General features: G+C 36.6%; 2 protein-coding genes across 6 annotated transcripts in view; one reads left to right on the top strand and one right to left on the bottom strand.

Annotated features, from left to right (window-relative positions):
* LOC132565195 (E3 ubiquitin-protein ligase RNF213-like) overlaps positions 1 to 6592 on the top strand; it is an 86308-nt gene extending 79716 nt beyond the window's left edge. Inside the window, exons 39-42 of the mRNA XM_060229825.1 lie at positions 734 to 740; positions 986 to 1075; positions 1500 to 1699; positions 1885 to 6592. Coding sequence (XP_060085808.1) covers positions 734 to 740; positions 986 to 1075; positions 1500 to 1699; positions 1885 to 2080 — 493 coding nt within the window. The 3' untranslated portion in view covers positions 2081 to 6592. The remainder of the gene's footprint in view (positions 1 to 733; positions 741 to 985; positions 1076 to 1499; positions 1700 to 1884) is intronic.
* A 3396-nt stretch (positions 6593 to 9988) lies between these two features.
* LOC132565170 (anoctamin-1-like) overlaps positions 9989 to 22026 on the bottom strand; it is a 61397-nt gene continuing 49359 nt past the window's right edge. For all 5 annotated transcript variants that reach the window (XM_060229792.1, XM_060229795.1, XM_060229796.1 and 2 more), the window contains 6 exons: positions 21133 to 21269; positions 20753 to 20905; positions 17263 to 17315; positions 16838 to 17016; positions 15305 to 15410; positions 9989 to 12869 (listed from right to left, as the gene is read on the bottom strand). In XM_060229792.1, coding sequence (XP_060085775.1) covers positions 12606 to 12869; positions 15305 to 15410; positions 16838 to 17016; positions 17263 to 17315; positions 20753 to 20905; positions 21133 to 21269 — 892 coding nt within the window. In that variant the 3' untranslated portion in view covers positions 9989 to 12605. The remainder of the gene's footprint in view (positions 12870 to 15304; positions 15411 to 16837; positions 17017 to 17262; positions 17316 to 20752; positions 20906 to 21132; positions 21270 to 22026) is intronic.

Below are 22026 nucleotides of genomic sequence, written 5' to 3'. Positions count from 1 at the left end.
AAGGTAAGGTACATCCTCAAATCTAACATAACCACTGACCAGTCCCAAGGTAAAGTACATCCTCAAATCTAACATAACCACTGACCAGTCCCAAGGTAAGGTACATCCTCAAATCTAACATAACCACTGACCAGTCCCAAGGTAAGGTACATCCTCAAATCTAACATAACCACTGACCAGTCCCAAGGTAAGGTACATCCTCAAATCTAACATAACCACTGACCAGTCCCCAGGTACATCCTCAAATCTAACATAACCACTGACCAGTCCCAAGGTACATCCTCAAATCTAACATAACCACTGACCAGTCCCCAGGTACATCCTCAAATCTAACATAACCACTGACCAGTCCCAAGGTAAGGTACATCCTCAAATCTAACATAACCACTGACCAGTCCCAAGGTACATCCTCAAATCTAACATAACCACTGACCAGTCCCCAGGTACATCCTCAAATCTAACATAACCACTGACCAGTCCCCAGGTACATCCTCAAATCTAACATAACCACTGACCAGTCCCAAGGTAAAGTACATCCTCAAATCTAACATAACCACTGACCAGTCCCCAGGTACATCCTCAAATCTAACATAACCACTGACCAGTCCCAAGGTAAGGTAAACCCTCAAATCTAACATAACCACTGACCAGTCCCCAGGTACATCCTCAAATCTAACATAACCACTGACCAGTCCCCAGGTACATCCTCAAATCTAACATAACCACTGACCAGTCCTAAGGTAAGGTATTAAGGCACATACTAAAAAATCTGACTCATTGTTTTGACAATTACATTTGTGATACACTTAGAAGTGAAATGCTTCTGGAGTTTTTAGTTGTCATTTAGAATTCTTGCTATCAGTAGATTCAGGTATCAGAATCAATTTAGACCATAAGAGCAAACGTTTATACAGAATAAATTGTATTGTGGTAAGTTCTTGTCTATACATTGATGTTGATGATTTTGCTTGGATCTCCCCAACAGTCCAGGGCTGTATGTCAGTGTCAACATGTCCAGTGTCTGTGGCTGACTCTGGCTCAGGAGAAGACAAAGCGTCTGGCGAAACATAAGAAGGTAATGAATGTTTAATAATATATCTAGTCCATCATTATCATGATGATGTTGTGTTGTTCAAAAAGAGTTTTGTTTACATAATTATGCATTCCTCCATGAGTTGATATGCAATTCTATTTCCACTGACTCACAGGTAAAAATTTAAAGAACAGCAGAAAACTGCAATGATCCTGTTGGTACATAGTTGTGCTCGTAGAAGAGACCAGAAATACGTTGTAGCCATGGATTGTCAGGAATTATTGGAGAGAAAACAATGAGTTTTGAGTAATTTGAATAGTTCAGAAAAATGGAGGTCTATCTGGCTGGATTATTTATAGATATTGTATCAATGGGTTATGGCCTTAATATACATCAATTATATACCATTGACATTCCATGATTTGGTTGTCCCAGAATATAGGCTAAAAAGTGTCTGTATTTACAGGATGTGTTTGACAGCCTTGGTGAAGAGTTCAGAAAGGAGTTGTCAGATCAACAAAGACAGAGTCTACAATATTTCTGTGATGGACTCCAGGCAGATAAAGTGGACTTCCTCATGGAATTTCTCTTTGAGTGTATAATGTTGATGATAGCCATCCCACAGAATCAAGATGATGAGGACTATATTGATATACTTGGACAAAGGTAAACATCACTTAGACTGCTTAGTACGTGTTATGCTCCTATGGATCTACATTTTATGTTTTATATACCCTGTGTTGGAACGCTTTTGAAATGTGAGCTTGATTAGAACTATATATATATAGAAATAAAAGTGTTAAAGAGAACCATTGTAACTCTCATTTACTTTGTCTTCTTACTTTTCTCAGCCTTCAAGACAATCTGCAAGGTTATCTGTACAGTCCCATGTATGATGAGGAACCTATTCTCCCTGACTGGATGGCAGAGGTCATCACAAGACTGGATATAGACAATGGAGAGAAACTTCTCGTGTCACAGTGTGTTGATGTGTGGCTTTTCTTGTTCAATGCTCTCCACATCAAGGAGACAGAGAGGAGATTCTAAGTATTTCTGGTATTACAAAGTGTTGACCTCTACTTGTTTATAACATAAAGACTTATTTCTTGATTGATTGACACATTAACTGATATGACTAAGAGAAATGGAGAGTTTTGTTTCCTGTCCAGAGACACAGTGTACCTATAAATGACACTGTACACATCGTATTATATGTTATAGATACAGACTTTGTATTGTCATTGTTATGTGTTAGGAAACGATGATTGATGATGATGATGATGATGATGATGATGATGATGATGATGATGATGATGATGATGGTGGTGGTGGTGGTGACGATGGTGATCATCAATCATATTTTATTCTGTGAGTTCTGTATAAAAGTGTCTGTAATTAGCCTTACACTTTTATCAGGACAAATATAAACCTTTATCATTGATATAGTTATTTGCCTGTAATTTTATACAATATGATAGACTTCCTTTTGATGACAATCGTAATTTAATATAATTTCAACATCAGTGTATTTGCCCTTAGATTTGTTACATAATGATTGTGGATATTTGCCTGTACTTTTGTTAAATAATGATAGTGGATATTTGCCTGTACTTTTGTTACATAATGACAGTGGATATTTGCCTGTACTTTTGTTAAATAATGATAGTGGATAATTGCCTGTACTTTTGTTAAATAGTGATAGTGGATATTTGCCTGTACTTTTGTTACATAATGATAGTGGATATTTGCCTGTACTTTTGTTAAATAATGATAGTTGATAGTTGTAGTTTGGTTCTACTATGTATTTTGATATAAATTTGTATTATAGCTAGGTCTATTTTTATAGCATCAGTAGTATATGTTGTAGTAGCAGATTATCTCATTATTAACAAGACATGTAACAGCTTTGCTGTCATGTTAAAATGAGATATGCTACAAGAAGCTATAAAGCCATGCTTGTTTTTGACGTTCAAAGTGTATTTGGCTTTTGTAGAAATTTTGACCAGCTTATTGTTACCTTTACATTCTGTAATCTGATAAGATTGCATGGTCCTACTTATCTGTGAAGTGTATATTCATAAATATATCAGTAATATCTTTTGCATTATCATACAAAGGAACTTTATCAATACTAAGGGAGACAATCTTGCATAACTATAATCTACCTGTCTATTGTATTGTACTACACATGAAATACTAAGGGAGACAACCTTACATAACTATAACCTACCTGTCTATTGTATTGTACTACACATGAAATACTAAGGGAGACAACCTTACATAACTATAACCTACCTTTCTATTGTATTGTACTACACATGAAATACTAAGGGAGACTACCTTACATAACTATAACCTACCTTTCTATTGTATTGTACTACACATGAAATACTAAGGGAGACAACCTTACATAACTATAACCTACCTGTCTATTGTATTGTACAACACATGAAATACTAAGGGAGACTACCTTACATAACTATAACCTACCTGTCTATTGTATTGTACTACACATGAAATACTAAGGGAGATAACCTTACATAACTATAACCTACCTGTCTATTGTATTGTACTACACATGAAATACCAAGGGAGACTACCTTACATAACTATAACCTACCTGTCTATTGTATTGTACTACACATGAAATACCGAGGGAGACAACCTTACATAACTATAACCTACCTGTCTATTGTATTGTACTACACATGAAATACCGAGGGAGACAACCTTACATAACTATAACCTACCTGTCTATTGCATTGTACTACACATGAAATACTAAGGGAGACAACCTTACATAACTATAACCTACCTGTCTATTGTATTGTACAACACATGAAATACTAAGGGAGACAACCTTACATAACTATAACCTACCTGTCTATTGTATTGTACTACACATGAAATACTAAGGGAGACTACCTTACATAACTATAACCTACCTGTCTATTGTATTGTACTACACATGAAATACTAAGGGAGACAACCTTACATAACTATAACCTAACTGTCTATTGTATTGTACTACACATGAAATACTAAGGGAGACAACCTTACATAACTATAACCTACCTGTCTATTGTATTGTACTACACATGAAATACTAAGGGAGACAACCTTACATAACTATAACCTACCTGTCTATTGTATTGTACTACACATGAAATACTAAGGGAGACTACCTTACATAACTTTAACCTACCTGTCTATTGTATTGTACTACACATGAAATACTAAGGGAGACAACCTTACATAACTATAACCTACCTGTCTATTGTATTGTACTACACATGAAATACTAAGGGAGACAACCTTACATAACTATAACCTACCTGTCTATTGTATTGTACTACACATGAAATACTAAGGGAGACTACCTTACATAACTATAACCTACCTGTCTATTGTATTGTACTACACATGAAATACTAAGGGAGACAACCTTACATAACTATAACCTACCTTTCTATTGTATTGTACTACACATGAAATACTAAGGGAGACTACCTTACATAACTATAACCTACCTGTCTTTTGTATTCTACTACACATGAAATACTAAGGGAGACAACCTTACATAACTATAACCTACCTGTCTTTTGTATTGTACTACACATGAAATACTAAGGGAGACAACCTTACATAACTATAACCTACCTGTCTATTGTATTGTACTACACGTGAAATACTAAGGGAGACAACCTTACATAACTATAACCTACCTGTCTATTGTATTGTACTACACGTGAAATACTAAGGGAGACTACCTTACATAACTATAACCTACCTGTCTATTGTATTGTATTGTACTACACATGAAATACTAAGGGAGACTACCTTACATAACTATAACCTAAATGTCTATTGTATTGTACTACACATGAAATACTAAGGGAGACTACCTTACATAACTATAACCTACCTGTCTATTGTATTGTACTACACATGAAATTTCATGTTCCTCTATGATCTCTTGTTTAAGTTATATATATATACAACATATGTGATGTACACAAGACATTATAAGATAAACATGTCTACATATAAAACATTCACAATCATGCAGCTATATTTTTAACTTAGTTCAGCATTTTAATATGATTTATTGATGTGCTTTGATTGGTCAATAGTTATGTTGACATAGTAAGTGGGTAGCCAATCAACATTTTGAAAGAGGAAAAATTAGGATATTTATTTTTTATAGTTTACTAGGGGTATTGATAGGAGTTCAAAGACAGTTATATCAATATTTAGGCAGTAAGTCTGGTAATAAGCCCATCCTATTTACTGCTGCAAAGGATGATAACCAACAAATGCTGTTTTATTGTCCTGTAATAAACCTTGACTCCTGATCTTGAGATAAAGACAATGTGATGGACCCATTACAGAAGATACTATTTTAAAGTCCAATAACCCTGGAACATTAGCTATATATTTCAAAGATTTATAAAATATGAGCTGTAACAATAACAGTGGTACAAAGTCTATTGAGCTTAGTCTATATTTACTTTGTTATGCCCATGATATGTACTTTACATATGTCCTTGGTGTAATTTGGATGATTCTATTTACTGGACAGCTAGACTTGTACTCTAGACATATCCTGTATTATAAATCCTGAATATTTCTTTATCACTTGTATATACTGTACAGGATTACAAAACGTTCAAGTTTCTCATCTTGTAAAACACTGAATTTAAATTGAATTGAAGTTTCGATTGTGTGTTCTATTTGTTTTTGCAGAAATTACAATTGCTAATTTACAATGATATCCATGTGCTTTTTATAGCGATTTGTTACAGAGACTAATAACTAGCATTATAGTAAATGATTTCTTCTACTGTATTTTGTTTGACTTTTCAGTTTTACTAGAGGTGGAAGTAGTCACACTGTATGATGTACCATGATTTAAGTGAAAATATGTCACATGAGAGCTTACAAGTATTTTTTGCTAACTTTTCTTTTTTTTTCTAACTTTCTGTTAATATTGTGTGTTTATCCTATATTGACTTTGTTATGATGAAAAGTCTTCACACTGGTACTGTGGAGTCCAATTCTGTCACACCCAGTGATATATTGGAGGAGTACATGAAGTTTAGGTTGTTGAGTTTTACAGGTCCTCATCATAGTTTGGTCTTCAGTTGCCCAGTGATGTTTTAACTAGTTGTTTGTAATTCACCTTGATCAGTGCCCTACTTTTTTTTTCCATCTTCTGCAACTTTTGTTGAAGTCTCACCAATAGAAATTTCATCTAACGCTAACATTCCATATGAGTCCTGGGCTGGAATGTAACTAATCCTACCCATCAGCTGGTGTAACGTTATGGTGAGATTTTCTATGTTTAAATCCCAGTTGCAGTAAACTTGTTCAGGAAAACCACCAGGCACTAATACTTACAATAAGTAAACCTGTTCTTCTTAACATTTCAGTAAAGTTAATTATGTATCAACAGTTGGCGGTTTTATACTAAAACATTCTTTTTGATTAAGATGACGATTTATTTTTTAAACTGCAATATTTTGTTGTGTATTATTAAATAGTATGAGATTATGAAATAAACCCTGCTTCATACATATATGGAACTTGTTTTCATCTTTCATTTCAAACTATTGTCATCTTGTGAAATATTAGCGTGATTAGAGCTCAGCAATAATGGAGTTCAGCAACACAACAAATCATGAGCTCAGCAACATTACCACTGGAGTTCTCAGTTAACACAACACTAAAGATCGGCAACATTACCGCTGGAGTTCTCAGTTAACACAACACTAAAGATCAGCAACATTACCACTGGAGTTCTCAGTTAACACAACACTAAAGATCGGCAACATTACCGCTGGAGTTCTCAGTTAACACAACACTAAAGATCAGCAACATTACCACTGGAGTTCTCAGTTAACACAACACTAAAGATCGGCAACATTACCGCTGGAGTTCTCAGTTAACACAACACTAAAGATCGGCAACATTACCGCTGGAGTTCTCAGTTAACACAACACTAAAGATCGGCAACATTACCGCTGGAGTTCTCAGTTAACACAACACTAAAGATCGGCAACATTACCGCTGGAGTTCTCAGTTAACACAACACTAAAGATCGGCAACACAACACTAAAGATCGGCAACATTACCGCTGCTGTTAACACAACACTAAAGATCGGCAACATTACTGCTGGAGTTCTCAGTTAACACTAAAGATCAGCAACATTACCGCTGGAGTTCTCAGTTAACACAACACTAAAGATCGGCAACATTACCGCTGGAGTTCTCAGTTAACACAACACTAAAGATCAGCAACATTACCACTGGAGTTCTCAGTTAACACAACACTAAAGATCGGCAACATTACCGCTGGAGTTCTCAGTTAACACAACACTAAAGATCGGCAACATTACCGCTGGAGTTCTCAGTTAACACAACACTAAATATCGGCAACATTACCGCTGGAGTTCTCAGTTAACACAACACTAAAGATCGGCAACATTACCGCTGGAGTTCTCAGTTAAGACAACACTAAAGATCGGCAACATTACTGCTGGACTTCTCAGTTAACACTAAAGATCAGCAACATTACTGCTGGAGTTCTCAGTTAACACTAAAGATCAGCAACATTACTGCTGGAGTTCTCAGTTAACACAACACTAAAGATCAGAAACAATAATGCTAGAACTATGCAAAACAAAACACTGGAACTCAGGAAGACACTGTTTTATTTCCTTTACAGAATGTTGATAACAACACACCATTGTTCAAAATACCTGTAAATGTTCTGAAGGATTTGTTTCCTGTTGTAACAAAATTAATCTTTTATCTCAATGATTCCAAAATGGCTTCAGCTTTCCATTCACAGTTTAAAAACTTTCTACTTAAACTTGGGAGGTAACCGAAATTAGTCAACTGAAACTGAAACATTTTAAATTATGGGAATAAAACATTAAACTCAACAAGATTGAAGTTCCATAGTGATAAATTTAGCATTCTTCCATGATTGTGATAAATACTTATAGATAACAGACAAGATAAACCAATGTTTGTATTAATAGGATAAAATAGTATCTGTCAAAACTAATGAGTAAATAACTACAAAACAGACAATTTACAGGAATGTAGGGCTTGGTACACTATACATAACTTATAGGATTATATACAAATACAAGATTGTACATTTTCTCACCTTTCGCGATCATCCCTTGGCTTTGGTGACACAGAAAATATGTATTTTTATACCTCCATTTTAATTACTAGATAATAATTCCTATATTTTAAAATTTACCATAATTTATGATTAAACATTTAAAATTCTTTTCTCTCCACTATATATATTCTTATTTCTCTCCGCAATATTTTCCCCATAAAAAAATTCTTTTTCTTTTAAAAATATTCTGAGGAAACTGATGCTAATTTGAGCCTCAAAGGAACAATGGAGAACAACAGAGAGTTGTCTATTAGATTGTCCACAAAAAATATCAAATACAATGAAATAAAACAGAAATACTTAAAAAATTATAGTATTACCCCGTCCTAAATCTCAAGTGGCAATAAGGCTGGCTACTACAAGCAGCTTATTTTACATAAAGTATTAAAGTATTGCACTAACAATTAACTCTTCAACAAGTCTTGTATAAAAATGACATTAAGATTCCTGCATTATTTGTGCAAAAAAAAAAATGAAGATCACTTACAAGAGATTATATGACTAATGTCACCTCATCTTACACAGCACAAAAGCAGTGCTTTGTACTTACTACATTCTTATAATACATATATAAATATGATATAAATTTATAATGTACTAAAATATCATTTAAGTAAATTCAAAACAGTTTAATAGTTTTTTCAAATGATCCAATATGGTAGATTCCAAAATTACAGAACAAAATAATCTTACAGTTTATGGACATACCGTATTAACTGATTTACATTTCATTCTTCCCCAAAAAATGTCAAATTTTTCAGCAGAAGAAGATAGATTTGAAAATCTTTTATTCAACTAATTATCATACACCATATTTTTTATTTAAACAGGATCTAAAAACCCTGAAACTTTATCCATGATTTTCTATGATTTAAATGAGTTATAAATACATACAATCGGAACACAAGACTCACATGATTTGAAATATAAAAATGAGAATATGTCACAAACTTCTCTTTTTCAAGTGTTGTACTTGAATTGAAAATGGCTTTGTCATTTGGCTAAGAATACAATCAAATTAAGTACATTAATATTGACTACTGGTAAAGGATATAACAATAGCAGGTGTAAATGTAGCTTATCATAGAGGAGTGGAAAAAGATCAACATATGCAGACAATTGTATATTTTTAGGTACTGTGGATAATTATGTAGAAAATATAAAATACACAGAACATGTAATGTACAACATCAGTGAGCAGTCCCGAGACTGAACACTTGATGTACAACATCAGTGAGCAGTCCCGAGACTGAACACTTGATGTACAACATCAGTGAGCTGTCCCGAGACTGAACACTTGATGTACAACATCAGTGAGCTGTCCAAGCCTGAACACTTGATGTACAACATCAGTGAGCTGTCCCGAGACTGAACACTTGATGTACAACATCAGTGAGCAGTCCCGAGACTGAACACTTGATGTACAACATCAGTGAGCAGTCCCGAGACTGAACACTTGATGTACAACATCAGTGAGCTGTCCCGAGACTGAACACTTGATGTACAACATCAGTGAGCAGTCCAAGAACACTGATGTACAACATCAGTGAGCTGTACAACATCAGTGAGCTGTCCCGAGACTGAACACTTGGTGTACAACATCAGTGAGCAGTCCCGAGACTGAACACTTGATGTACAACATCAGTGAGCAGTCCTGTGGCTGAACACTTGATGTACAACATCAGTGAGCTGTCCCGAGACTGAACACTTGATGTACAACATCAGTGAGCTGTCGATGTACAACATCAGCAGTCCCGAGACTGAACACTTGATGTACAACATCAGTGAGCAGTCCTGTGGCTGAACACTTGATGTACAACATCAGTGAGCAGTCCCGAGACTGAACACTTGATGTACAACATCAGTGAGCTGTCCCGAGACTGAACACTTGATGTACAACATCAGTGAGCAGTCCCGAGACTGAACACTTGATGTACAACATCAGTGAGCAGTCCTGTGGCTGAACACTTGATGTACAACATCAGTGAGCTGTCCAAGCCTGAACACTTGATGTACAACATCAGTGAGCAGTCCAAGACTGAACACTTGATGTACAACATCAGTGAGCAGTTCTGACAGGGAACTTACAAAGTCCAGGCCTGTGTTGATACATTTATATAAATAAACGGCCATGGGAACAGATAAGTTATATGCCTTGTACCTATCCATTAAAAGGTTCGTTAAACTCAAATGCAAAATTTTAATCATTTGGGTTCATGATTCCATGAATGTTTGATGTGAACATTATCTATGGTCACAATTTTCTAGAGAAAATATTACTAGACAATGGTATGCTGGTTTGCTGCGGACAAATTTGATCTAAAATGGATTTTTGAGATGGAAAAAAAAGTATGCTACTAACAAAATAAAATCATTAATTAAATGAAATATTTTATGATTAAAAATCAATACCAAAGGAAATGAAGATAAAATTCAAGGTGTACAACAACAAACATCCACTTATATATATCAGACAGCTGATACAGAACACACTGACTCCATGTTTATACACAGGACAAATTATTGGTTAATACAAAAATTAGTTCAGTATTGTACGAAATACGATGGTCTTAAATGTCAGTTTCAGTAATGTATCTGATACAACACACTAATATCAACAACATACAGGCTTTTCTATCTATGATGTGAAGAGCACCTTTATATCTATTTGCTGTACAACATTATAAGAACCTATAACAGCTCTCAGACTGTTGATGACGGGCACAAGTATTGTCTGTGTTAGATTCAATAGATTGTCAACTTTGTGTTCAGTACAGCTCTTGGGACAAAACATTGTGGAACATATTGTAAAAATAAATGACAATGAGATAACTGAAGAGATTGTTATTACCAAGATTATCTCTGACAATGTAAATACTAAGTAATATCTTCACGACCTTCTTTGTGAAAAATACACCTTCATCATACAGACGATTTAAACAATAAAAACAAAATGAGATTCCACGACGAGAAAATGCAACCCAATAACAGAGTATAATGACATTTGTACAAACAGTAGTTGTAGTCTACAGAATATATCTCGGGATCATGAAAACAGTCCAACATCTAAAACAATTCCTTAACTTCGATCAGATACAACCTCTGTTACAAAAATATTATTTTATATCAAACTGTTGTACTTCTATTCAACGTTTAAGTTTGACAAATTGATTTATCTGATACATGCCTATAGTGGCAATTAGCATATTAATTAGATAAATCAGATGACAAGAATTTAAAAAAAAAAAAGAGAGAAAACATATCTAATAACAATATATCCTCTGTTAAACACACAGATGTTTCTGTATCAACTTCACACTAAAATGTATTCATACATGTCAAACAAAAATTCATCACTCCTTTCAGGCCAGAACCAACTTGATCTTGGGTATTATACTGAAGTATTATGCCTTATTCAAAAAGAAGAAAAATATTTAGATGACAATATATGAATACTTGAGCAAAAGATTTAGTCAGTGGAACATGTCTAAAAGTAGCTTTTTCTACTGACCAAACAACCATCGATAAACAGAGTTTTAAAATCTACCTTGTACAATGATTTTAGAGAAACTCTAAACTCAAGTTACATTGATAAGGGGTAGGTTTAAAGTTTACCGTTGTATTATAAATATGATATAGAGATATATAAAGCCTGTAAGACAATTACTCAAGTCACCACAAGTCTTAATACTCCAGGGGCAGTTCTAGAATAATCTTACTGGTCGAACCAGTATTATGGCAACAAGCTCATCTCTTACACACACAAGTTACACATGTATCCAGACTGACATGAGAGTGTTTCCTTTGTGTATTAAACACTATTCATACACAATTTTTCAAACCACTTACACAAGGGATACCTTGTGTAGTAGAAGTGTAACATAGAACGCATTTCTTACTTACATTTAGGTGTACACAATACAATGTATAAAAAATTTAAAAATAGAATTGGCTACTATACTAGAAAGACATTTGTAAAATGATGTGAGTTTGACAGAGAAGGCAAATGGAGTATGGAGGGATTAATTATACACAACCCTTTGCAGGAGAATTATCAAAAGTCCCATGGTACTAGAAATTCAGCAGACACTTTTCAGACTCACATATGTAACAGCCTACAACTTAAAACAGCTTAGTTTCCTTCTGTCAATGATACTGCAGGACTTTCTCCAGCAAACTTGCGCTGGAATGAACACACTGTTGGTATCATTTAATAATTCCAACAAAATTTTGTCTCACTTCTGTAGATGTTTCCGTGTTATTACCAATACCACTGCTTCTCACTCTCTGAACCATGAGATATTCAAGTATTTCAAATTCCTGCCTCATACACATGTTATTTGAATTAATGTCTTTGAGAGGCAGCATGTTCGGCTACACCTCAGTTGACGGACTTTCTCCAGGCTTTCGATTCACTAATGTCATACTTCCAAGGTCGGTAGTATGATAACGCCGAACTTCGTCATCCATTATAGTTTCCATTATATCATCTACATTCTCCCCATGTGCACGAAGCATCTCCGTCTTGATGACAATTTCATTGGAAATGTAATTCTCTCGACGAATCTGTACCTTGAGTTGGTGAGGCACATCAGGAATGACATAAGCTATCAGACCGGTGATGACAACAATCAGATTCTGAAACATACAGTACTCATCTGTAATTATCAAAAGTTTAGAAGGCCATCAGGCAAAAAGACAAACCTAGCATTAATGTTTACCAGTACATCACTGCTACATACCTCAAATACCACCACAAAGACAAACCTAGCATTAATGTTTACCAGTACATCACTGTTACATACCTCAAATACCACCACACAGACAAACCTAGCACTAATGGTTACCACTACATCACTGTTACATACCTCAAATACCACCACAAAGACAAATCTAACATTAATGTTTACCAGTACATCACTGCTACATACCTCAAATACCACCACACAGACAAATCTAACATTAATGTTTACCAGTACATCACTGTTACATACCTCAAATACCACCACACAGACAAATCAAACATTAATGTTTACCAGTACATCACTGTTACATACCTCAAATACCACCACACAGACAAATCAAACATTAATGTTTACCAGTACATCACTGTTACATACCTCAAATACCACCACACAGACAAATCTAACATTAATGTTTACCACTACATCACTGTTACATACCTCAAATACCACCACAAAGACAAATCTAACATTAATGGTTACCACTACATCACTGTTACATACCTCAAATACCACCACACAGACAAATCTAACATTAATGTTTACCAGTACATCACTGTTACATACCTCAAAAACCACCACACAGACAAATCTAACATTAATGGTTACCACTGCATCACTGTTACATACCTCAAATACCACCACACAGACAAATCTAACATTAATGTTTACCAGTACATCACTGTTACATACCTCAAATACCACCACAAAGACAAATCTAACATTAATGGTTACCAGTACATCACTGTTACATACCTCAAATACCACCACAAAGACAAATCTAACATTAATGGTTACCACTGCATCACTGTTACATACCACAAATACCACCACACAGACAAATCTAACATTAATGGTTACCACTGCATCACTGTTACATACCTCAAATACCACCACACAGACAAATCAAACATTAATGGTTACCACTACATCACTGTTACATACCTCAAAAACCACCACACAGACAAATCTAACATTAATGGTTACCACTGCATCACTGTTACATACCTCAAATACCACCACACAGACAAATCTAACATTAATGTTTACCAGTACATCACTGTTACATACCTCAAATACCACCACAAAGACAAATCTAACATTAATGGTTACCAGTACATCACTGTTACATACCACAAATACCACCACACAGACAAATCTAATATTAATGGTTACCACTGCATCACTGTTACATACCACAAATACCACCACAAAGACAAATCTAACATTAATGGTTACCACTACATCACTGTTACATACCTCAAATACCACCACACAGACAAATCTAACATTAATGTTTACCAGTACATCACTGTTACATACCTCAAATACCACCACACAGACAAATCTAACATTAATGTTTACCAGTACATCACTGTAACATACCTCAAATACCACCACACAGACAAATCTAACATTAATGTTTACCAGTACATCACTGTTACATACCTCAAATACCACCACACAGACAAATCTAACATTAATGTTTACCAGTACATCACTGTTACATACCTCAAATACCACCACACAGACAAATCTAACATTAATGTTTACCAGTACATCACTGTTACATACCTCAAATACCACTACACAGACAAATCTAACATTAATGTTTACCAGTACATCACTGTAACATACCTCAAATACCACCACACAGACAAATCTAACATTAATGTTTACCAGTACATCACTGTTACATACCTCAAATACCACCACAAAGACAAATCTAACATTAATGTTTACCAGTACATCACTGTTACATACCTCAAATACCACCACAAAGACAAATCTAACATTAATGGTTACCACTACATCACTGTTACATACCTCAAATACCACCACAAAGACAAATCAAACATTAATGTTTACCACTACATCACTGTTACATACCTCAAATACCACTACACAGACAAATCTAACATTAATGTTTACCACTACATCACTGTTACATACCTCAAATACCACCACAAAGACAAATCAAACATTAATGGTTACCACTACATCACTGTTACATACCTCAAATACCACTACACAGACAAATCTAACATTAATGGTTACCACTACATCACTGTTACATACCACAAATACCACTACAAAGACAAATCTAACATTAATGTTTACCACTACATCACTGTTACATACCACAAATACCACTACAAAGACAAATCTAACATTAATGGTTACCACTACATCACTGTTACATACCTCAAATACCACCACAAAGACAAATCAAACATTAATGGTTACCACTACATCACTGTTACATACCTCAAATACCACCACACAGACAAATCTAACATTAATGTTTACCAGTACATCACTGTTACATACCTCAAATACCACCACAAAGACAAATCTTGCAGCAAAGATGTGCCAGTACATCTCTGTGAACTCGTATTTATCATCACTCCAAGGAGGGTTTCTCAAATCTCGGTACCTGAAGAAAAACATCATCAGAAAGTGAGTTTCAGTCTGACCTAAATAGAACTGATAATGTAAAATGTAATGTAAAAAGAGATATTCTTGTTATTAAATAGAATTGATAATAAAAAGAGATATTCTTGCTATTAAATAGAATTGATAATAAAAAGAGATATTCTTGCTATTAAATAGAATTGATAATAAAAAGAGATATTCTTGCTATTAAATAGAATTGTGATACCAAGATGATTACTTTATTTTATTCAACCCTTTAATTTGTGTCATATGGTATTTATAAATACACTGCTAAATGATATCCTTGTTACCACATATTTACATTATAGAAGCATTACTTCATTAGTATCAAAATACACTTCATTTATCAACCACTATGCTGGTCACTCTTGTTGGCCCAGTATCTCACAGGTGGTTTGATGATGGGGGGAAAACTAGAGTGTCCCAAAAAAACCATGTGGTCAGGTAAGCGACCTCGTGGCTTTTTACAACTATTAGCAGAATCCAAAACACAAGCCACAATATTACCTGACATACAAAACATTCCCCAATACCCTCACTGCACTGCCTATGAATTGTTGAATTATAAAGACACAGTTTAAAGTGTCATTATTTTCCAACACTTTATGCTGTGCTGTCAATATTTCTGAACAACACCTATTAAACTGTGAATATTTTATAACACTTTATGCTGTGCTGTCAATAGTTCTGAACAACACCTATTAAACTGTGAATATTTTATAACACTTTATGCTGTGCTGTCAATAGTTCTGAACAACACCTATTAAACTGTGAATATTTTATAACACTTCATGCTGAGCTGTCAATAGTTCTGAACAACACCTATTAAACTGTGAATATTTTATAACACTTCATGCTGAGCTGTCAATAGTTCTGAACAACACCTATTAAACTGTGAATATTTTATAACACTTCATGCTGAGCTGTCAATAGTTCTTTATAAAACCTGTAAATCTTTCTGAATTGCAAATATATTGTAGAGCGCCTATTAAACTGTCAGCCTTTTCAAATACTTCCCTCTGCACTGTCAAAAAATAGTTCAGACACCTATTAAAGTAAATCTTTTAAGGATTCTTGTCTATGATTTCTTCCACAAATTATAAACAATGAAGTGAAAAGTTTCAGACAATAGACATTTTGTTGTGACTTAAATGTTTATTGAGGCTAAGTAATCCAATAATACCCGTCAGAATTCTGCCATAGTTTTGTATCAGTAATGAACACATGTTATAGAGTGTATTAGACCAAAGATAAGCATGGTACTCTCCAAAGAGATACTTATATACAAAGCCTTTGTAGACAAAGTGCACAAGATATGACTAAGTGATCCACAAAGGAGAAACATTATCCTATAAATGTTGTGGAGATTACTTGAAGGTTAACGAGGTTACACATACTGACATTTACCTGCAGAGCTCAACCAACTCACTACCAGCATAGTTAGGTCTATTTTCAGGGCTGAAGTCGGTGGTGTTGAAAAAGGACAGGGTAGCATTTGTATAGCCCCTTAGGGAACCATCTGGACTGTAGGCTTGCTCATACACCAAACGGGGAATGAAGTCTGATGTTAAAGCAATGATGAAAGCCTGAAATTAAGATATTATTTCATACATCAAATATTCTTTATCTATCAGGTTTTATTTCTGCCATTACGGCCTTTGGAGAACACAAGTATTTCAGACCTAAAAGTCTAATACATGGAAAATATTTGTTTTATTGTAGCTAATTATGAGACTTATTGTGAGAACCCCTTGCCTTCTATTTCTGATAGATGATAGGTATCATTTTTGGAGAGGGGCAATTTCAAATAAAATGATGACAAAAGTACTTACATTTGAAATAATGGCAATTCTAGAAATTCCATAGAGAATATTGTACCATACACCTGTAACAAAGATGAGAATTTTATGTAAAAGAGTTAACCATCACTGGTCGAGTCACACTACTGGTATTTGGAGTTAGTTTGACTGTGAGAGAGCTAACCATCACTGGTGAAGTGACCTTACTGGTATTCTGAGTAAGTGTGACTGTGAGAGGGCTAACCATCACTGGTGAAGTCACCTTACTGGTATTTTGAGTTAGTGTGACTGTGAGAGGGCTAACCATCACTGGTCAAGTCACCTTACTGGTATTCTGAGTAAGTGTGTCTGTGAGAGGGCTAACCATCACTGGTGATGTCACCTTACTGGTATTCTGAGTAAGTGTGTCTGTGAGAGGGCTAACCATCACTGGTGATGTCACCTTACTGGTATTTTGAGTTAGTGTGACTGTGAGAGGGCTAACCATCACTGGTCGAGTCACACTACTGGTATTCTGAGTAAGTGTGTCTGTGAGAGGGCTAACCATCACTGGTGATGTCACCTTACCGGTATTATGAGTAAGTGTGACTGTGAGAGGGCTAACCATCACTGGTGAAGTCACCTTACTGGTATTTTGAGTTAGTGTGACTGTGAGAGGGCTAACCATCACTGGTCGAGTCACCTTACTGGTATTCTGAGTAAGTGTGTCTGTGAGAGGGCTAACCATCACTGGTGATGTCACCTTACTGGTATTCTGAGTAACTGTGTCTGTTAGAGGGCTAACCATCACTGGTGATGTCACCTTACTGGTATTCTGAGTTAGTGTGACTGTGAGAGGGCTAACCATCACTGGTAATGTCACCTTACTGGTAATCTGAGTTAGTGTGACTGTGAGAGGGCTAACCATCACTGGTGATGTCACACTATTGGTATTCTGAGTCAGTGTGACTGTGAGAGGGCTAACCATCACTGGTGATGTCACACTATTGGTATTCTGAGTTAGTGTGACTGTGAGAGGGTTAACCATCACTGGTGATGTCACACTATTGGTATTCTGAGTTAGTGTGACTGTGAGAGGGTTAACCATCACTGGTGAATTCACCTTACTGGTATTCTGAGTTAGTGTGACTGTGAGAGGGCTAACCATCACTGGTGATGTCACCTTACTGGTATTCTGAGTAAGTGTGTCTGTGAGAGGGCTAACCATCACTGGTCGAGTCACCTTACTGGTATTCTGAGTAAGTGTGTCTGTGAGAGGGCTAACCATCACTGGTGATGTCACCTTACTGGTATTCTGAGTAAGTGTGTCTGTGAGAGGGCTAACCATCACTGGTGATGTCACCTTACTGGTATTCTGAGTTAGTGTGACTGTGAGAGGGCTAACCATCACTGGTCGAGTCACCTTACTGGTATTCTGAGTAAGTGTGACTGTGAGAGGGCTAACCATCACTGGTGATGTCACCTTACTGGTATTCTGAGTAAGTGTGTCTGTGAGAGGGCTAACCATCACTGGTGATGTCACCTTACTGGTATTTTGAGTTAGTGTGACTGTGAGAGGGCTAACCATCACTGGTCGAGTCACCTTACTGGTATTCTGAGTAAGTGTGTCTGTGAGAGGGCTAACCATCACTGGTGATGTCACCTTACTGGTATTCTGAGTAAGTGTGACTGTGAGAGGGCTAACCATCACTGGTGAAGTCACCTTACTGGTATTTTGAGTTAGTGTGACTGTGAGAGGGCTAACCATCACTGGTCGAGTCACCTTACTGGTATTCTGAGTAAGTGTGTCTGTGAGAGGGCTAACCATCAGTGGTGATGTCACCTTACTGGTATTCTGAGTAACTGTGTCTGTTAGAGGGCTAACCATCACTGGTGATGTCACCTTACTGGTATTCTGAGTTAGTGTGACTGTGAGAGGGCTAACCATCACTGGTGATGTCACACTATTGGTATTCTGAGTTAGTGTGACTGTGAGAGGGTTAACCATCACTGGTGATGTCACCTTACTGGTATTCTGAGTTAGTGTGACTGTGAGAGGGCTAACCATCACTGGTGATGTCACACTATTGGTATTCTGAGTTAGTGTGACTGTGAGAGGGCTAACCATCACTGGTGATGTCACACTATTGGTATTCTGAGTTAGTGTGACTGTGAGAGGGTTAACCATCACTGGTGAATTCACCTTACTGGTATTCTGAGTTAGTGTGACTGTGAGAGGGCTAACCATCACTGGTGATGTCACCTTACTGGTATTCTGAGTAAGTGTGTCCGTGAGAGGGCTAACCATCACTGGTGATGTCACCTTCCTGGTATTCTGAGTAAGTGTGTCTGTGAGAGGGCTAACCATCACTGGTGATGTCACCTTACTGGTATTCTGACTAAGTGTGTCTGTGAGAGGGCTAACCATCACTGGTGATGTCACCTTACTGGTATTCTGAGTTAGTGTGACTGCGAGAGGGCTAACCATCACTGGTCGAGTCACCTTACTGGTATTCTGAGTTAGTGTGACTGTGAGAGGGCTAACCATCACTGGTGATGTCACACTATTGGTATTCTGAGTTAGTGTGACTGTGAGAGGGTTAACCATCACTGGTAATGTCACCTTACTGGTATTCTGAGTTAGTGTGACTGTGAGAGGGCTAACCATCACTGATGATGTCACACTATTGGTATTCTGAGTTAGTGTGACTGTGAGAGGGCTAACCATCACTGGTGATGTCACACTATTGGTATTCTGAGTTAGTGTGACTGTGAGAGGGTTAACCATCACTGGTGAATTCACCTTACTGGTATTCTGAGTTAGTGTGACTGTGAGAGGGCTAACCATCACTGGTGATGTCACCTTACTGGTATTCTGAGTAAGTGTGTCTGTGAGAGGGCTAACCATCACTGGTGATGTCACCTTACTGGTATTCTGAGTAACTGTGTCTGTGAGAGGGCTAACCATCACTGGTGATGTCACACTATTGGTATTCTGAGTTAGTGTGACTGTGAGAGGGCTAACCATCACTGGTCGAGTCACCTTACTGGTATTCTGAGTAAGTGTGACTGTGAGAGGGCTAACCATCACTGGTGACGTCACCTTACTGGTATTCTGAGTAAGTGTGTCTGTGAGAGGGCTAACCATCACTGGTGATGTCACCTTCCTGGTATTCTGAGTTAGTGTGACTGTGAGAAGGCTAACCATCACTGGTGATGTCACCTTACTGGTATTCTGAGTAAGTGTGACTGTGAGAGGGCTAACCATCACTGGTGATGTCACCTTACTGGTATTCTGAGTAAGTGTGTCTGTGAGAGGGCTAACCATCACTGGTGATGTCACCTTATTGGTATTCTGAATTAGTGTGACTGTGAGAGGGCTAACCATCACTGGTGAAGTGACCAACACCTACACCGTATTTTTTAATAATAACATGAAGATAAGGCATGATAAATGGTAAACACAAATGTCATAAAAGTCACAAAACCGTTACATTTGTACACTTTTAAATGAATGATCAATTGTTTCCTAAAATGTTCATACCAATGTTAGGAGTCCTCTCAGCAAGGGGACGACGAAGATGGGTAATGAACTTAGCAGCGTCAAAACGGATCTCCAACAGGTTGTTGAGAAGAGCAAACAGTGGTCCCAGAGGGAAAGCAGCCACAAACAAGGTCAGAAATCCAAACTGCAGGACTGCAAGTGTAAATTACAAGGTCAGAAATAAAACTTTTAGGCTGGAATTGTAAATTACAAGGTCAGAAATAAAACTTTTAGGCTGGAATTGTAAATCACAAGGTCAGAAATAAAACTTTTAGGCTGGAATTGTAAATCACAAGGTCAGAAACTCAAGTGTAAATTAGAAAGATAACAATATTATCACCATTCAGTTGACACCTTTTCCCTAGGCAATTAATACCTACCCATTTCCAGGTATTCATGGAACAAAGCTGCTGTGGATGTAGCATCCAATTTGTAGTCCTTCTCCCAAGGCGTCCTTGACATTTTCTTTTCTTTGCTCTCCTTCCAAATCATCCTCTTTATCCATTTAATTATTTTCCTGAACATCAGTATTTTAAGAATATATTAATATTTGGAACTTAACATGAAACTCTCTTTCCAACAAAAGGGGAACAATTACAGGAAGACAGACAAATGTCCCTTACAATGGGACAAACTGACAGGAAGACAGATTAATGTCCCTAATTATAGGACACACTGACAGGAAGACAGACTAATGTCCCTAATTATAGGACACACTGACAGGAAGACAGACAAATGTCCCTTACAATGGGACAAACTGACAGGAAGACAGATTAATGTCCCCAATTATAGGACACACTGACAGGAAGACAGATTAATGTCCCTATTTATAGGACACACTGACAGGAAGACAGAATAATGTCCCTAATTATAGGACACACTGACAGGACGACATACTAATGTCGCTCACAATGGGACAAACTGACAGGAAGACAGACTAATGTCCCTAATTATAGGACACACTGACAGGAAGACAGACTAATGTCCCTAATTATAGGACACACTGACAGGAAGACAGACTAATGTCGCTCACAATGGGACAAACTGACAGGAAGACAGACTAATGTCCCTAATCATAGGACACACTGACAGGAAGACAGACTAATGTCCCTCAGGAAGACAGATTAATGTCCCCAATCATGGGACACACTGACAGGAAGACAAACTTATGTTCCTTACAATGGGACAAACTGACAGGAAGACAGATTAATGTCCCCAATCATGGGACACACTGACAGGAAGACAGACTAATGTCCCTAATTATAGGACACACT

Source organism: Ylistrum balloti, unplaced genomic scaffold, assembly GCF_031769215.1.
Source record: "Ylistrum balloti isolate Yb309-2 unplaced genomic scaffold, AGI_CSIRO_Ybal_v1 Utg369700, whole genome shotgun sequence".
Classification (NCBI taxonomy): Eukaryota; Metazoa; Mollusca; class Bivalvia; order Pectinida; family Pectinidae; genus Ylistrum; species Ylistrum balloti.
Note: the sequence above shows the minus strand (reverse complement) of the source record. Positions and strands in the feature narration are given on the sequence as shown.